The sequence below is a fragment of the Gouania willdenowi genome, chromosome 9 (genome assembly GCF_900634775.1).
Source record: "Gouania willdenowi chromosome 9, fGouWil2.1, whole genome shotgun sequence".
Classification (NCBI taxonomy): Eukaryota; Metazoa; Chordata; class Actinopteri; order Blenniiformes; family Gobiesocidae; genus Gouania; species Gouania willdenowi.
In genome coordinates, this window is record NC_041052.1 from 11,222,547 (window position 1) to 11,242,626 (window position 20,080).

The 20,080-nt window shown below is 37.1% G+C and overlaps 1 protein-coding gene across 1 annotated transcript; it reads right to left on the minus strand.

The window, feature by feature from the left end:
* Positions 1 to 342: 342 nt before the first annotated feature.
* LOC114469186 (endoplasmic reticulum aminopeptidase 1-like) lies at positions 343 to 19,100 on the minus strand. Its single transcript, XM_028456428.1, has 19 exons — positions 18,769 to 19,100; positions 17,036 to 17,553; positions 14,782 to 14,920; positions 14,558 to 14,692; positions 13,762 to 13,882; positions 12,026 to 12,180; positions 10,923 to 11,036; positions 10,700 to 10,831; positions 10,453 to 10,584; positions 8,556 to 8,639; positions 8,256 to 8,413; positions 7,265 to 7,344; positions 6,971 to 7,154; positions 4,116 to 4,272; positions 3,427 to 3,611; positions 3,180 to 3,341; positions 2,942 to 3,082; positions 2,775 to 2,856; positions 343 to 1,035 (listed from the first exon to the last, which is right to left on the minus strand). Exons 2-19 carry the CDS (start codon positions 17,527 to 17,529, stop codon positions 865 to 867), a joined length of 2,826 nt encoding a protein of 941 aa, XP_028312229.1. The 5' UTR covers positions 17,530 to 17,553; positions 18,769 to 19,100; the 3' UTR covers positions 343 to 864.
* Positions 19,101 to 20,080: the final 980 nt, after the last annotated feature.

The following is a 20,080-nucleotide window of genomic DNA, read 5'->3' on the forward strand; positions in this document are numbered from 1 at the left end:
TCAGTCAAAATCTGACTCCTCAGGTGTGGAAGTGGGAGGATATCTCACAGGAAGCAGTTATATGGGGTGGTGGGTTAATGAAGGGGAGGGGAGCTCAGACAAAGGGCCAGAAGCTCGTTGAGCAGCACAAATGAAGGTTCACACACATTTACGCGGGTGCTCCATGCATGCACACACGAATTTATATGTGCGTTCTGTTTGACGGACATGTTTTAGGACATATTTTATCAGTTCGTGCCAAAGGTCGGTGAAAGTTTATGACAGCGTTGGAAAATTTAAAGCTACAGCTACTTTTTCCTACGGCTTTATCTCAGAGTTAACATCATCCAGATAAACAAACCATCAGAACAAATGTACTTTATTGGATGTGAATTGGATTCAAGGAACAAAAATCCTGACCATTCACTCAGTAGTCAATGACATTTTATCTCAAAAACAGCTTTAAAATCATCTAATATGGTGACAAAGTGGCGTTTAAGTTTTGGGTTTTTTGCACAAAATGGAATAAATCTGTATGCATCCTGTTGCTGTTGTCTGCAAGAATCTGTACAACAATGAGAAAAATAGTCACACCTATAGTATTTAACGTCCAAATACTCACATTTCTACAAACTCACAGCCTGAAACACATCACATCCAGCTGTTAAAAAACACTTTGACTCCACTCTCTGGGAGAGTTTACTGAAAAACAGTTTCCAAAAGATAAATTCTGAAGGGGAAAAATGATCAAATGACCTAATAAGTATTTTAAAACTAATGGATTAAGACGTGTAGCATCTGGGATGTGTTGTCCTTCCATGACAAAAACATTCAATTTGTATCGTGGGACCTTATTATTACATTACATGTACTGTTTTTCTGTTGCTAAAATTCCTCATGAGTTGCTCTGTGGTGTTGTTTGTCCAGCCAAGCCTTAAGCAGAGGAAGGTTCGTGTCCATCCAGCGGATGTTGTCCTCTACAGTTTGGTAGGCCTGCTGGATGCACCTCATCTCTGACCCCGTCTCTTCAGTCAGAGAGTTAAAGAAGCCCCGCATCTGAGCGTGAATAGAGGAAGGTGACTTTATGGTCGGAGTACAAAAATGACATTAACAGCAAAATTCTAATCAATGTTCATCACACTGGGAAGCACGTACAAATTGCCCGTTAATGCTATATTTATCAGTGAGGTGTAAGTTTGTCCTAATCTAAAGCTGCAGTATGTAGAATAGAGAAACTTGTATAGAAACAACCACACTCACCCTCCCTTCCATGTTTTTCAAATCCTATCGTCCCTTACCGGTATCCTTGTGAACGCTCCAACTGTGGAGCCCTTAGCGACTTTTTTCTCAATAGAGACTAGTGACAAATGTAGGGACTTTATCTTGTGTTTCTGATGTTTCTCTGCATCTAGACTGCAAAATTAATTGCACATGTTCTCTCCACCTTAGATTAAATTCTCTTAAGTTTATATGCAATGTATCCCATCTGTTCTCACTCTCCCTCTGAAACCAGTACGTGGGGCAGACCCAGCGCAGTCACAAGGATACGTGAGAACTCAAAGCGGACCGTTCCGCCCGAGTATGTTTTTTTTTTGCTTGCTTTGCCGTGTTGCCCTTGTGATGGGGAATTCTCCAGCTGGATTGTCTGCCATTGTACTTTACTATGGAGGATGTGAATGCACATGGATTTAGTCGAGTTGCCAATAGTAACACCCCAAAACCGCTCATGGAGCACTCTGTAGAAAGATCTGATTGGCTGAAAGGTCGTGTCACGCTCCTGGATTTCTAAAGCTCTTATACAGGGCCAGGGCCAGGCCAAGATAAAGTACAGAACACTGAATTACAATATGCTCAAAGGTTATTATGGATTTTTGACCAATCGAAGCCAACAAAACTTACATACTGCAGCTTTAAGGTATAATTTATGAAGACAGAAAGACATGCAAAAGGCATTAATAGAACTATTCACAATTCCATTGTTGTTTGAAATGTCATGTCATGACAAAATTGAGTCAAATCTTTGACCTCAGATGCTTAAACAAAAGTAGAGTGAAAAAGCAATCACTAAAGAGTAACTAAACCCTGAGGTTTTAGCTGATGTGCACCTAAGCTTGAAATTCAAATAATGCCTTGATTATGGGCGGAGCTCCTGAAGCAGTTAAGACACTCCCAGTCTATACTATAAAAACTCCAAGGAACAATTTATGCTATGCTAACTACCTAGTCAATACTCACTATAGCTCTCTATTCACATTTCTCTCTATCCAACCTCCAGGTTGCAGAGTACACAGGTGCTAGTTTTTATTGGAGGGGCGGGGCCAACAGTCGTGCCTCAACAACGTCATCAGCCTCCATCTCAGCCAATAGCAAAATTTGATTGTAATAGCTGGGTTTCAACCCATAGAGGGCAGTGACTGAAGTCACCAGATTACCCTACTTTGACCCAAAATGTCAAAGAGTTTTACTAGAATCAATCAATAACACTACTTCATACCCAAAAAAGTGGTTTTGGGGTTTAGTTACTCTTTAAAATGTATTTTGTGCTGTTATTCAACCCTAGATGATGCTTTGTGAACATATTTGAATTTTATTTGATTTGTTCAATTTATTTTATTATTGATTTATTTTATTTGTATTTAATTATATTTGAATAATATTTGAGCCTTAGTGCAAACATATATTTTCTAACATATATGTTAGTCAAAAAGTTCTTAATATTTATTTCAGTAATCACTTCTTTTTTTAATCAGAAAGTTAAAATGATTCTGAATCCCATTAAGCCGACCCTCACTCACCTCATCAAGCATTTCCCTGGTTGAATATTGGTTGGTGACATCAGTCACCATGCGGGACACAGAGGTGGAGCCAAGTTCAAATCTGTTGATTGTAAAACAATGAGATTATTTCATAATTTGGATGGTGACGTTTATTAAAAGTTCAAATATTGAATGAGATGTCTTGCTTTTCGATCAGTTTTTCCCAGTTAGCTTGGAGGAAATCCCAGGCCAGTTTGTATCCGTGGGGGTTTTTGCTGATGGAGATAACTACACCAGGAAGGTCCTGAGTCTTCATCACTTCCCCTCGGAGGCTTTCTTCCATCATCCTGAACAAACAAACAAAAAAGATCAGAAGGTGAGAAGGTGAGGAGCTACATCTGATGTGAATGAGATGAAAAGCCCTGGTTGTAAAAGTTTACACACCACTTCAGCTTGTCCTTCAGAGGAGTGACAGTCATCGCCCACTTAAAGCGACTCTTTACCGACATCTGCAGCGATTGGCGGTATTTCTCCAACAGGAAGTCCCATCCCTCTGGTGTTCGAACTCCAATCACGAACACAGCCATTGAGACATCAACGGGAAGACTGAAAACAAGAAAAATCTTAGTTTTTTTTGTTCTTTTTACCTAATGTCATAAATATTTGTGAGGCTACTTTGTGACCTCCTGACCTCATCTCGCCATCAGAGTCCTTCCACTGCTGGAAAAGCTGAGTGGCTTTGGTCAAACAGGGAGCGTAGTTCCTGACACAGGCAAACAGCAGCAGGTAACTCCTCAACATTCGCTCAGACACTGAGCCGGAGTCCGTCCACTCCTGTCGATCAATGAGTCTCCGGAAAAGATCAACAATAAAGCTCTGTGGAATATAAGACAGAATTAAAGTACAGGACTGTACAATTTCTTTATCTAAACAAGATAATTTTCCCCTGACTTTAAGCCTGATATGTCTATTAATTGATAAATAAAAAAACAACTACCAATTGTTTCTTTAATTATTCCACAATCTTAAACAACTGTATTCTATATTTTCACTTTCTCAAATATAAATCTAAAATCTAATCATCCATAATATAATATATAATGTAAAAATAATAATGAATAATCTACAATACATATATAATAAATAATAATGCAATAAATAAAATATGGAATATAATATGATATAAATATAATGTTTTTTTAAATCACTAATCCTGGCTACTCTGTTTGCAACACAGTATAACAAAGATGATCAAAAACTAATTCTAGAAGGAAAAACAAAGTCTTTGGGATCGCCAAAAATTTGTGACATTAAAATGGGGTCACGATCCACAAAAGGTTGGGAACCACTGCTTTAAACAGTTCAAAACGTAAATTTTACCTTCATCTGGTTCTCCAGCACAGTCATGTCTCTCTTCTCCATCAGTTTGTAAAGCGGTACGAGCTCCCCAAAGCCCTGAGTGACAGCCATGATCTCCGTCTCTTTGGACAGATAAAGAGACAGATCCAACGCTGTGTCCAGCCTCACCTTCCCCACACTGCAACACACAATCAGACCCTTAAACGCAACACGTGTTTGCTGCACCTTTTACTAATCACGTGCTTCCTACTGAATAGGGGTGTAAATCACCAGCTTCATCACAATACGATGCAATGTCGATATGTTTGGATGACGATATGATGTTGGCCGATATCACAAAATCTTGTCACGATACGATTTCGATTCGATTCACAAGCCTGCGATCAATGTGATGCAATATCATTTGCCCATCTCACAAAATCATTTACATGTATATCAACTCCCAAAAAACAACCGAATTATAATTTGACCATTTTATTTCTAAGGTCTTTCAGGTATCAGGCATTAAATAAAGTATGGAGTAGCTTTATTTTAAGGGGACATATCATGGTTTTAAATCCTTCCTTTTTAGATATAAATCATACAGTTGTGGTCTATATAAAGCGGAACTGCAATGCTTGGGTCTGAATTCCTCATTATTATAGCTCCACAGACCCCTTTTCTCCCCCTTTTCTGATGTGCTTCTAAGAGCAACTTGTTTTGGTGCGGTCTCTTTAAATGCAAATGAGACACCATACCCCGCCCCCTCTCCAGGTTCAACTCCACCCTGCTCGGCCATTTTTGTAGTTTGATAGAAGAGATACGGTTATGTAGCGGCGCAGAAAAAGTTTATTCAAACGTTATTTACACAATGTCAACAACGGAAGACTTGTCCATCCAGCCTTACATGTTTGAGTCAGAGATGAAAATGAAGATGATGAACCTGCAGAACCCTAACAAGTGAGCTAACACAAGCACCGAGCTAACGCTAGCGCCAAGCTAACGTCACGAAATGCATTTTAATACAGTCTTTTCGGAGACAAAAACGGCAAAATGAAATGACTAATGAAAACTTTAGCCTTAAATTAAATCACGTAGGCCATATCATCAAGGATCTAAAACGAGCACACAGCGCTAACATATGAAGACGGTGCAACTGCTAATGCTAACAAAACAATGACAGGGACGTCTTATCACACTTTTTAGCGTTATTTACAGCTTACCGAAGTGCTCTGTTCATTGTCTCCAAAGATAAAAGGAATTGAACCCTCAATCAGACAAAGTCTTTCGGCAAATCCTTCTTTATACTGGCGGAGGTTGCTGAAGCAGTCATCCTTGAAGTGCTGCGCGCACACAAAAATTATCTTACCCACAAATGTGGGTACATTTCCGTGAAAAATATAACTCAACCAGGCACTTCGAAACGGTTCTGATGCTGGGAGACGGTGTAATGAAGTGTGTGGGTTACTACATCCAACAACCGAACATTTTGATTTCTCCTCTCGTAACTTCTGCATCCTGGAGCTTGGACTACAAAATAAAAGCGAGAAATAAAAATGGCGGATTGCTCGAAGTGTTGGACCCGGAGTTGATGTCTTAATTTGGCAGTTCCGCTGACGTTATTGTTCAAAAAACGCAATAGAGAATCGAAAAATCGAAACAGATTGAAAAATATGACCAAAACAGAATATAAAGATATCAACGGAGCACCTGAAGAGATTAATTTGAACTTTTCTGTGCTTCTAAACAATCTAAATATACATCAAAATTCATTTAAGGGCTAAAAAAGTGGATTTAGCATAATATGTCCCCTTTAAATTAATATGGTGAAATACGTTTTTAATATTACAAAAATATGGCTTTAAAAACAGTTGATTTCACTGAAACAAACTGTAACCAGATGGAAAAAAGTGTCACTGGCATGTTATTATTAATATTATTTTAACATTGACATGTTAATGATGCCACACTATTATATAACTGAGTATAAAAAGATATTTTAAGGGGCATATGATGAATTCGTGTAAAACAAAAATAACCACATGGTTTATTTGTTTTGATTTGGTTTTAAATCAGAATAACCAAAGAACGAAGGGTACAAGGATAATAATGCTACATACAGTATATGGTTTTGATAGCATTTTTTTCTTCTTTAATATTAAATAAATATCTCAAATGGACTTCTAGACACTTGTTATTCAGTAGTCCTGTTTATTTACATGAACAGATGCTGTTTGTTGTGGGGAGTTAGTATAAATCAACACATTTACAAGCATGGACCGAATACTGTAAGTATCACATCTCAGTTTGCGTGTCTATGCACTCGTGTGTGCTAAACCCCTAGCAAAACAACCTTCTTCAACCCAATTCTAATCGTCATAAAATCAGCATCACTACTATAGCGCTGCGCTTTCATTATTATTTCATTTCCTGACATATAGTTCATCATTTTCATCTATTTCCTAGCGTGGCTTTTTCTCCTTGACTCCTCGCTTTGCTGAGCAACAATGTAAACAACGCAGCTTCCGTGCCGCTCTCTGGATACTTCTGCGTTTTCTTCGTTGGTGGTATATAGCGGTTGGCTCCACATTCAGGAAGCGGCAGCGGGCCATTACTGGTCGCCGGTTGCACAGTACCGTGTACACATTGGGGTGGCAGCAGGGGTTACAAGGCTTTGTTGTCGCGTGGCATTTGCTACGTTATGCCACAATTCCTGTGCAGGAAATTGTGGCACGGACGAACAGACGTGCTATATGAATTTCAAAATAAAAGCGTATCTTAAAGATGACTATGTTTATCAATGTTTTCACTGCGCATCGATGTAATTATGTCGTTAATAATTAATGAATGTATCGATATGGATGGATGTATTGTTACACCACTACTAATGAACTGACCTGACCAGCTGGAAGATGTTGTGTATGAGGCTGGCTCTGTCGTTGCTGCTCACAGCAGTGTGGTTGTGTTGCAGCAGTTTGATGATTGGGCTCCAGCCGTCTCCTGCATAATGGACCATGTAGTAACCACTCATGTCCACGTTGAACTTCACCCACTCCACCTCCTCAGGCAGGTACAGCACATCTGTAACAAAAGGCAGATAAACGACAGTATATAAAGTTAAGATAAGTCAAATATTTATAGGATAAATTATTAATAGTAATTAGTGTCTAGTTACAGAAAACAAAGCTCACCAGACTTTGCTGTCAGCAGAAAGCGGTGGATGGTTGTGGAGGAGCTGGTTCTGTATGTTAGAGGAATCTGCCACAGGAATCTATTAACAAGTTCAATAACAGACGGCGCAGAATTAATAATTGGAATATTAAGTGATTTTAAAGATCAGTTGAATGTTTTCTTCAATTTGATTTAATTACATAAATATTGAGATTAGGAGAAAAAAAAAAGTATCATATGGGAAAAAGACGAGCTCGACCTTGATTGATTCAGAACCTGCAGAAACAATAATATAAACTATAAAAGTAAGACAATGTTTAGCTGAAGTGCTTCTCCATTGGGAGAAAATAAAACTGATAAATTGTTAAATTAGAAAGAAAATGATTTTTACTTTATTTTATTACTTTTATTGGTAACACTTGATATGTTATATTAAGAACTAAAACCTCCTACATACCTTATTAATGTTAATAAGCATTTAATAAGGCCTTATTAGGAAGCTCATATTATGACTGCCTTTCAAAAGCAGCTTTATTGTGCTGATAACATTATTAAATATATTATTGAAGCTTTTATAGACTTTTATAGCCTAATTATAAAGCCCTTAACAACTTTAATATGATTTGAATTAAGGCCTTATTACCTTTTAATTACTGCCTATTAAGACTTATAACAAGCACCTTAACGAAAAATGTTATAAAGTGTTCCCCTTTTATTTACCGGTATTTATTTATCTATTTATTACTTTCTTCTATCTGTACACACACACACACACACACATACATATATATATATATATATATATATATATATATGTTATAACAACCAAAGAGTAAACATTGATTCTATTTTTAATAAATGGAAATCATTTGCACTGACCGCGCCTCTTGCGCTTGTGTAATATATGCACAAGATTTCAAAACAAAAATAAAGTTTAGTCATTGGTCAAAATCCATTAACCATCACGTATATTATGTATATTTATATGTGGTATGATAAAAGATGTCTCACCCATCAGTGAGGGAGGGATCATCCGTCTTCAGGTAGCGTTCCTGACTGAGTCTCACCTCCCGACCTCGAACCTCCACCGTGACCAGAGGGAATCCTTCCTGCAGCGTCCACGTGTCCATGATCCCTTTGATGTCCAGCTCAGCTTCAGAAAACCACTTCTGTGTATTCAAGCAAAACACCCACATTCTGATACCCATAAGCAATTTAACTGTCAACCGTAGCTCACACAGTATAGATCTTTAAAGTAAGAGATTAAAATCACACTCCACCTCGTCTGTTTGTGTTCCGTTAAAAACTTACGGAGGCAGCAGAATTGCTCCGACGTTGGGAACAGAACTCCCTGTGTTTCATTTGGCCTTCATCCAGATCATCTGAGGTGCAGATCTTGTGGTGAAAACAAAAAAAAATAAAAATCTGTGTCATGTGTGGATCTGATTTTTACAAACACATTCACCTCTGACTGGTTAAATTTAAAAATAAAATAAAATAAAATGGAGAGGTAGGACTAGATCCGTGGCTTAGCTTCAGGGTGCTGTCTCAAACAAATCATGGTCTATCCACACACACCTGCATTTCAGCCATTTTACAGTTTTTTTATAGTGTTTTATTATGAAAGTAGATATGTTGCAAAATGGGAGAGCATGTAGAATGTGATGTGGGCTTGTAGAATTCCTTCAAGTACAAATCTGTTTTGCAACAGACGCCTCGCAAAATGTGTTTCAAAACTCAAGCAGAGTGGATTCATGCGAGAAAAGTAGTTTGTGCATCTGCAGCGACAGATTCCAGAAGTTGTAACCACAGACTTGTGGTTGTAAAGGATAGTAGGCACAAGTAATAAAAATAAAAAAAAACATGTGAGTAAATGTTGGAAAAGTTTGCAGCTGTCATTTTATTTGTGTAAATATCAGTATACACATTTGTTTTTTTTATGCATGTTTTGTTATTGCAATAAAATAAATTGATTTATTTTATTGCTTAATTGTGACCATCACCAGCCCTCCCTAAGGAAGGGTAAGAAATCTTTTATTATAGGGAGGATATAAAAAGGGAGAGCAGTGTTACACCTCGATGGAGGGGGGCAGTCTACACATTTGTGAATATTTTTTCTGACTTCATATTCAGATCACGCATGTATGATTATTTTCTTTGGGATTAAATTTGAGCTCAGTTTATATAATTTTAACAGGTTTAAATTTTTTCCCATCATTTGTGATATGAAATTCATTTCACGTGTGTGGATTCTTTATACAAGTAAACATTTTTACATACAAGTTCACATTTTTTTCCTTCAAGTTCTCACATCACATTCTTCAAGCGCTCCCATTTCGCAACATATCTACCTTCATAGTTTCTTAGGTGATCACTTGCATACATTTCTAGACCGTCCTTTTCTTCCTGACTAGAGTTCACTTCCTGCTGCGTGTTCACACAGAGGCTAATGGAAACCGTATTTCAGGGGATGTGGATGCTACAGTGGTGAATGCAAGCCATGGTTCTCTGGTGTGAATGGGACCTTGGGTATTTGTCAAGAATTTTGAAGTTCACAACCTCCAAACACTCCTTAAGGTGCTTTCACACCAAACGCGACTGAAGTAACTGAAGCGACTCGATTACATTAAAATCAATGTAAATGATGCAACCTCTAGTTATCCCCCTCAAGCAACGCAACTTGCATGATTTGAGCCACCTCGTGGCTCAAAGTTGAAAAATCAGAACTTTTTAAGTGACAAATCCCTCGTCCTTCACTGTCTGTAGAGCGGAGGCTGCAGACCCTCCCTGCTCCCTCCCGCTTCAGTGCAGACGGCTGCAGCGGAGGGCTGTACAACTTCCTCAATTTATTGGCGCAATATTAAAGCAGTTAACTTCTTGAAAACCACAGTAACTACTGATCATAACACATTCTGAGTGAACTCATCCTTTTATATCTCTGTAAGTTAATCATTTAAACCGTAAAAGCGGAGCAAGAAGGAAAAGAAGTGATCAACCCTCTCTCTCGCTTTCTCTCTACCCTGTCACCGGCTCAACACACACACACACACACATTGTTCCCTGATAATCTCCTCACTGGAGCAATGAAGTGATGGAGTGACCAAAAAGCACCACTATGTGCAAGCGACACATCAGGGGCGATGGAAGCGACTGCAGCGCTACAGTCGCGTTCGGTGTGAACGCACCTTTAGACACACACATCACTCACATTGGTCAGGCTCTCCCACAGGTTGCTGTTCACAGTATTTTGGTAGCTGAAGCGCTTCAGGTAACGGATGATGCCGATTTCAAAGACGGTTGGAGAGAGATAATCTCGCAGCATGTTTAGAATACAGGCACCCTGCAAAGACAAATAACATCCTTTCCATATTCAAGCGATTTGTTCTTTTATTTCTGCCACATTTGCACAAATTAAGTTGCACTCCCAGCCAAACACTTGAAGGAATCATGCTGACCTTGTCATAGGACACATCATCGAACATCTCCTGGATCTGTGCAGGGTTTTCTACTGAGGTGGAGATAGGGTGTGTTGAGCTGAGAGAGTCCACCTCCATTGCCTCGAAACATTTATCCAAAAAGACGTCATCCTGTGAACAAAAAGAGGGGAGTGATTAATAACAATGCTTTCATTCTAAGCCTCAGGCACCAAAAGGCCCTCCACAGATTAAAAGAGCTCACCACTTGTAGTTCAGGGTAGGTGGCGTCCACAGAAATGAACTCCATAAACTTTGCAAAGCCTTCGTTGAGCCACAGATCGTCCCACCATTCCATCGTCACCAGGTTTCCAAACCACTGGAGGAACAGGGATTCATGATGACGTGAGTGAGTGAAAAACATGGATCATGAGTTTGTTCCTGTTTCCTGAATTAGTTTTTGAAAAGAGACGTGAACTGCTTCAAAGTCAATATCTCTTCTTGTACTGTCTGTAAATATGTACTGTAAACATATCTATCCTTGCTACCGCCTATAAATATGTATATATTTATCCTTTTTATATTATTTTTTCTATTTCTATTTAAATATAGCTTCGAATATTGTATTGTTTACCTTCATTGTACAATTTTTGTGTGTCTTTCGGGTTTTCTGTGAGTTGCATTCTGTTGTCTTTTTTTATTGCACTTTATCTGATGTGAGCTGTCATGACAGTTAATTTCCCCACGGGATCAATAAAGATACTCTAATTTTAGGCCTCAGATCAATAAATATAAGCTTATTTGCTTGAAAAAAACAATGTAATAGGTTGTATTGCCGCTTGAAATGTTGTTTTGATCTCCATTATACCCACTCTCTTATTATTTGTCTCTACCAGTTTTAAGTTTATAGTTTGGCTTCTGACTGACAGGGAAAGGAAAAAACATTTAATTGGTTTATCAAAATATCAAATTGATATAGTTGTGGTGCCTGTCCTTCACATGAAGCTTGAAAAAGTCACAAAATGAGGCATTTTCATAAATACAAAAAAGACTATTAAAATATGTATCCGCTTTAGTGAGAATACACACGTTATATCTGAATACAATAAAAAGCCTTTGAATTAGTGACAGTAAACTAAAAACTCAAGATGTGGCTGAGACTATGCTGGAAATTTGAAAAGAGGGGCTTAACATTTTTTCAATGAAGTATGTTTATTACTCAATAACAGACATAACTAAAACCAATAAACCTCCAATATATTTGTGGAGGATACTGGGTAACACACCTGGGGTTTGTTCATATTTGTGACACATCTAATGACCAACTCGTGGCAGAAAACTTCTGCAGTCATAGATGTTAGATTGTACCTGATGGGCGAGCTCGTGTGCGATGATTTTGGTGATGCCCAGTTTATCTGAAGCAGAAGACTTTTGGGGGTCAAAGAGGAGCGCGGTCTCTCTGTAGGTGGTCAGCCCCCAGTTCTCCATCGCTCCCGACTGGAAGTCTGGGATAGCAGCCAGGTCTGCAGAGAACAACAAAGTGAGTCAACCCACTGCCATCTGATGGAAAAGTAACAATAAATGCTGCCAGATCATTTAATGTTGGTTCAAACCTCCTTTTAAAAGGTTGACACGCCTAGTTTACACTAAAGAAGGTAAACAGGTTAGAGATATGGAGTATTCATAGGTACACATCCCTGCAAAAAAAGATGCATTGTATTTGAGACCAAATTTTAAAGGTCTCGGTCTCATCTCGGACTCTGAAGCATTTTGACTCGGTCTTGTCTCGGACTCTGGTGAAGCCTGTTCCATTTACCGAGGCCCGTGTGTGTTTAATAAGTCCGTGTGTGTCCGTGTGAAAGTCTGCATGTTTATGCCTCTGTCCATCCACTCTTTTCATTATATCCATGTCTTTTAAGGCTTTTATTACATAGTGTGGGCTGTAGTCCGGGCCGCCGCCATCTTGAATTATGTCGTCACCAGCGCGTCATCAACGCAAATCGCACAAGGCCAGAATGACTCAAATAACTGTAAAGAGGTCTTATATTAGTCTATTATCTTTTTAAAGTGATGTTTTTTGTGTCTTTAGACTCCAATTACATTTATGTATATAATATGTTCCCCACAATATAAACAGGTTCACAATGTAATTATTTTTTATAGTTTCTGTTTCCATTGTATCCAGAATAATAATAATAATTCTCAACAATAACTTTTGATTGATTTGTCACATGACTGTTCCAGGGTTTGAGTTTGTTTTATTTAGTTTCACATCTACCTGTAGCTCTATGTTTTTTAGACTGATGACAACTTGTTTGTAGTTTTATCTCAGAAAGTTTCACTTTTACAGTTACAGCTGGAAACCTTTGTTAATTGAATATTCTAGTTACATTACAGCAACCAAATTAAACTATCAACTAAGTGAATTAATAAAAATGGCCTGTGTAAAGGCTTTTTCAAACTAAAAAATTATCTTGTGAACTCTGTGACCTGTTGACCTGCACAACTCAAAGAATCAGAATCAAGAATCATTATTTCTTGCCAGAAATGCTTTTAAACACTTGCTGTACATTCAGCTGACATAAAAATCTTGTTTTCAAATATGTAGAATAATTGTGAATTTATCAGTAGCAGTAGTAGTTTTAATATTTTAGTTAATTTTTTGCAGGCACCTTTTTTGTCCGTCAAATGTATTTAAAATAAACTAAAATTAAAGAGAGAATGTTATTTAACTGTCGAACCTTGTCATAATTTTATTTATTTATATATTTTTTTAAATTGAAAAAAAAAATGTTTATGGTCTTGGTCTCGGTCTCGGCTCCCGAAAGTCTTGGTCTTGTCTTGGTCTCGGTGCATTCTGGTCTCGGGCAAGTCTTGGTCTCGGATAGTGCGGTCTTGAACACAACACTAGTATGCATAATTAGTGTGTTTGTATGTTAATATGTAGAGAAAAATTTTTTTAACTGAAAATCACATTTCATTTCTGGATTTTCTCCCTATATACAAATCTTAGGAGGATAAAATTACTCTCAAAGCTATATGATATATATATATCATATATATATATATATATATATATATATATATATTATGCTCCCCCTTACCCTGTTTGGGAAGCGGGTAAGGAATGTCAAAGTAGTCATCATAGAAATCCAGCAGCTTTACAGCTGCATCCAGTGCAAAGGTCGTCTGTTCGATCTTCTCAGGAACAGCATAAACAGAAATCTACAGAAAAAAAGAAAATATAGTCATCAACATCCCCCGCCAGATTGGCTCTCATTATAACTCACAACCTTTTCCTAAATGTCCTAAATCTAAGAATTTAGACGTACACATAAAAAAAATATTATCACATCACAATATAAAATTACTAACCATCTTAAACGGTTTCTAAGAAAATCTGTTGATACCTCGAACGTAGTAAAGAAAAATGAAACAAGGGCAATAACTCTGGAAAAAATAATTGCGGACTTCTCATTTTCGAACGCCATCAGAGTATTGATACCCTGAAGCCACGCACCAAATTTGGTTATCGTATCTTAAACTGTTTCTGAGAAAAGCTGTCCCCTTTGAAGATACCTCAAATAGAGTCAAAAAAATTAAACAAGGTCAATAACGCTGGAAAAAATAATTGTGAACTTCTCATTTTCGAACTCCATCAGAGTATTGATACCCTGAAGCCACACACCAAATTTAGCTGTCCTGACTAAAATAGTTTCTGAGAAAAGCTGTCCCCTCTAACTCGGAAGGACGGATGCACTCAGCTCAAACCTACATCTACTTTGTAGCGGGGGATAATAACAAGAGCAACAACACTGAGCTCTAACTGATTGGTAATGAATAAATATTACAGTTCCCCGTATGTCCGGTACTGAAGCAGCAGTTATTTGCATATCTTACCTTGACTCCATGCTTGGTGATTTTGCTGACTGATAAAAAATCTGAAACAATGTAAGCCACCAAGTAAGTGCTCATTTTCACAGTCGTGTCAAAGTGATCCTCCAGCAGACCGCCCTGCACCTCCACAGTTTTAACCTGTGAGACGGAGGAAGAAAAAGCTGAAGCTTGACAAAAACCGATCAGGTTTGGTTATTGTTAGTTATTGGTGTAATAACAAAGCCCACCTTGGGCATGTTGGAGATAGTGATGTGCCGTGGCTCTCGTATTATTCGAAGGGTGTAGTTGGCTTTGAAGGCGGGCTCATCGAAACAAGGGAAAGCTCCACGAGCGTATGTCGCCTCAAACTGTGTGGATGCTACAGTCCTGTAAATGAAATAAATCAAATTAAGTACATCAAACATACTATGAAATCAGTTTTTACATTTCCAAACATCATACAAAAACAGAAAATATTATCCAAAAAGCTGCAGAATAAAGACACAATCATTACAGTACCGTACAGGAGGACTGAGGTCCTCAACTTCTAGGTTGGGCCCAAAGATGGGCAAAGATCTATTTTTATTGGTTCATGAGGATTTACCGAGAAGGAAATAAAATCTATATATTTTTTAATGAGAAATTATTATTATTATTTTCATTATTTATTTATTCATTTATAGCTAAGGCAGCGATTCTCAACTGGTGGGTCAGGACCCAAAAGGGGGTCGATGACCTGTACTGCGTGGGTCACGGACAGCTTAGGGCTGGGCAATTTGAACTCATATCTCGATAATTTTTCTCGATATAAATAAATATCAATAATTTAAATTCAAATTAAGTCTGACCAGAAAGATAATTCTGGGTTAAATTTGTTGATGCAAATTGCCACATAGGCACATTTTTTTAATTCACAAACAGCTGCACAATATTTGACACTTTTACTCCTATAAAGGACAGCACATGTGAGTGAGTTGTGTAGTGTGGACGCACTCAGAAAAACATCTAACTAAGCTTTTCATGCTGTTCTCAGAAATAGTGAAAGCAGCAACTCCAAAAATGTGTATTTTGATATAAAATAAGTTATAAAAAATATGTATATCAATATAGACGATATTGTAATTTTCCATATCCCAAAAATAGAAAACTCGATATATCTTGAATATCGATATACAGCCCTAGGACAGCTGGTCAAAAATAAATAAATACTTAATGTCTCATGTTGGACTTGTCTTTTATATTGAAATAAACTTTTCATTTGACAGGCATGCAGTGATATACATGTTGCACAGGCAAATATAGAGATTCATGCTTTTTAAAAAAAATGATGTGCTATTTTTGTAAAACTAAATTTGTTTGGTTGAATTTAAAAGAAAGTGGGTCATGATTTAATGACCGTGGCAAAAATGTGGGCGCCAGGGTGAGACCAGTAGAGAATCCCTGATCTTGGGGGTAACAATTATGTATAGATTTTTTCCACATAAATTCAACCTTTTTCTAACACTAATTTGGTACATTTTCTTTACTTTTGGGGATTTTTGATAGTAAAATTGTCTTTGGCATGAATAAAAACTTTTTGAAGTAAAGATTTTCATGTATGTTCATACTAGAGTCTTTTACCAGCTCTAGTATTTAGCTATCTGTAAAAGAATTAATGCTAGGCTAATGCTAAGCTAATGCTAGATCATACGAACATTAAGCGAATGCTAGTGCTATGTTAATGCTAATGTTAATGTTAAGCTGATGCTAGTGCTAATGCCTGCCTAGGTTCCCATAGTGGGGTATGCAAATTGTCATGGGGGTACTAATATTAATGTTAGGCTAATGCTAAGCTAATGCTAGATCATGCTAACATTAAACAAATGCTAGTGCTATGTTAATGCTAATGCTAATGCCCGCCTAGGTTCCCAAAGTGGGGTATGCAAATTGTCATGGGGGTACTAGTATTAATGCCAGGCTAATGCTAGATCATGCTGACATTAAACGAATGCTCGTGCTATGTTAATGCTAATGTTCAGCCAATGCTTGTGCTAATGCTAGTGCTATATCCTGCCTGACGCTAATGTTAATGCTAATATTAAGCAAATGCTAATATTATGTTAATGTTAGGCTAATGCTAGAAAATGCTAACGTTAATGCTAGACTAATGCTTATGTTAAATAATGCTAGTAAGTGCTAATGATAGGCCAATGCTAGCTATTGCTAGGGTAATGCTAACACTAGGCTAATGCTAATGCAGTGTTCAATGACGTGGGCCAGCACCAGCATCCTCACTTGCATTTTCTTCAGAGATGCAAATATGAAATATATACAATCCCTTAACAGGATAGTTAAAATTCAGGGACGGTTTTCTCTGTATGGCTGCATTGTATATGACATTACATTATTCTGTTTTTTAAGTGTGCAGGAGTAGGGTGTACATGGCTACAGGTTAAATGTCTGAAGGGGTACAGGACTGTGGAAAGTTTGGGAACCACTGATATACTGTAAGTCATGTCATACCGAAGCTCCCCTGAGGTTGTGTGGTAGCTGCTCCTGTAGAAACCATGGAAACTCTCGGACAAATTGGCAGCAAACTCCAACTGAACTTCATACTTGACACCTTTTTTCAGCGCTGAGTCTGACAGCAGAGCGAGCTGATGAGAAGGAGGGTACTCCAGCACCTGCAGCGGCTTTGTGCCTTCAGGTGTTACAAGCAGCACGTTGGATATCTGCAGCTGCTTGGCATGGAGAATCACAACACTGGTGTCTTCATGAACATCCAACTCAATGCTAACGACACCAGTGAAGTCCAGAGAAGTCAGGTTAGGGTGGATGCTGAGGTCGTAGTGCACAGGGGTGATTGTTTTAGGGAGTCTCATGCTGTCCCAGGGAAACCTCTTCCCATTGGTGGCGATTGGAGGGTCTTTGGTTGGTCTTTGGTCTGGTGTCTGCGCTGCAGGTGAAGAATGAGAGGCACCAACCAACACCACCAACAGGAGGAGAGATGCCAACATGATGACACCAAAAGAAATCCTGTCCTACGTTAAAGATCACACAAATCCACATGGTTATATATACAGTATATTTAATTACAATAATGCACCACATTGTGTCCTCAACTAATACTTTAAAAATGAAATGTTTAACAATTGTGATTCACACATAGATGTAAATAGCGGATAACCAAGCATTTCACATGCAGGGCTAGATGATGGGGTGTCCCGATACAACTTTTTTTTACTTCCGATACGATACCGATATTTGCAGCCTTGAGAATTGGCCGATGTCGATCCGATACTACACCTGAGAAATAACTTTAATAAATCCAATAAAAACTAAAATTATAATATAATAATCACTAATTTGACTTAAACACAAACATTTTATAATTGAATAGAATACATAAATAATAATAATTACAATAACCTGGAATATAACCTCAATAAAATCCAATAAAAATTCAAATATATACCACAAATTTAACTTAAACATACATATACTTTATAATTGAATAGATAATAATAATAATAATAATAATAATAATAATACCCTGGAAAATAACCTAAGAAAATCCAATAAAAACTAGAAAAAATATAAATTTTAAAGTGCAAAAGAACCACTAATTTAACATAAACATACTTTATAACTGAATAGAATAAATAAATAATATTTAGGATACCCTGGAAAATAACCTCAATAAAATTAAATAACTAAAAACGTAATTTTTAAAGTGCAAAATAATCCCTAATTTACATATTTTCTTATTGATAGGAAAATATAAATAATAATAATGATAATATTAATAATAATAATAATTAGAATACCTTAGAAAATAACCTAAAAAAATTCAATAAAAACAAAAAAAAATGTGCAAAATGAGTCATTTATAGTATTTGACCAACTGAGCACTTCTTAGAATCTGTAGCTGTTCACTGTACATGAGTTTATGGTTGACTTTGGGTTTCTATAATGCTAAAATGACTGGATTATCATTCACAGATGTTTTTATTTTATTCAAATATGTATTTTAAAAGACAATAGATCTCATTCTAGTAGAAACTCAATGAATGCATGTGAACAAGAAGACTGAAAGAGAAAGACAGAAGATACAGTATATATACAGTTAAATCCATTCTCTGTTCCTGACATCATTTAAAAGCAGAAAGACTCAAGCAAAGCGAATAAAGCATTCAGTTCAGTATTAAATAATACAATAAACACAATGCTATATGTCGTGTGTTAAATCCATTTACCTGTCGTCTACCGCACAGCTTTTGTCCCAGTGTGAAAGTGAAACGAAAATGAAATTAACAAAAGCGTTGCATGCTGGGAGAAATCTTCACGACACGTCCTACAAAACATATGAATATATTTGTCAACTTATATTCATAGTGTTGTTTAAAGGCTTAAATATAAGGTTACATGCCTAACATAGGCACTTTTTTTTAACAAGCAGCCCATTCAGACAGCAGGAAGTCTAAGATTTACATTTTTTCATCAAAAACACGTGTGTTGAAAGGGGAAAAAAATCCAAATAAAGCATTATTTGGTCATGTTTTTAAACCGGGTCCCAACTCACGAGCTGCTGTCAACAAAACCGGAAGTTCCGTGTTACAGCAGCCTGCAGTAACGTTTATGTTTCTGAAGATGGCGCCATTGACAGAAGTCATGCACAGCCAGAAAAAAAGACATTTAATATTGTAATATAAAAATAAAAAGGACAGGAGCATGGAGGTAGATTTGTGTCTTTATTGTTCAATTACAAAAAAAAATTCAATTTAAAAAAAAAAGTGTTCAAATGCAATTATTTGGGTCTGAAATAATTTTTATTTTTGCATTTGAAGAGTTTTTTTTCTTTGATTGAAAATTTTTATTTTTTATTGAAATGATATTTTTATTATTGAAAAGTTTTTATTTTATCTTATTGAATAATAGAGACACAAGGTTTACATTGAAAAATTAAATAAAACTTAACCAAACACATAAAATGCATTTCATCACACAATTAATGCAAATAAATCCTGCCAAACAGCTATAAACTAAAATGAGGAACACATAGTAGGAAGTACATGTTGTGACGTACACTGGCAGGAGAAAAAACCCATTCAAAATAAATAAATAAAAAAACAGGCAGTTAGGAAAAAATCTAAACATTCTATGTGAAATTCATCATCTGATCCCACTACGGCAAACTATAGAAACAGTCATGCTTTTTGGTTTAAAATAACCACTAACATAGGGGTTTTTGTTCTGACAGAAAATTGGATCACTTTTGTCTGTGATGATACTGATGAGAATCAATTGTCCTATCAATGGTCTGTTTCATATTTGTCACTGGCCTCTCAAATCATGTCAAGGTACTGGTTTAAGGGCAATGGGGCGACGCTACGCTGTTGGAGTCTTTTGGTCTGAGTTGATTGTGGAAATCCTGAGGCATAGACTGTGCCAAAGAGGTGGTTTTTTTACTTGTACTTGAAATGCAGGACCTTATTAGCAGATGATGGCTTTGTTTTCTTGATGCCCAATGGCAGATAGGTCCCCTCAGGCTTCTGCTGCATCACAGCC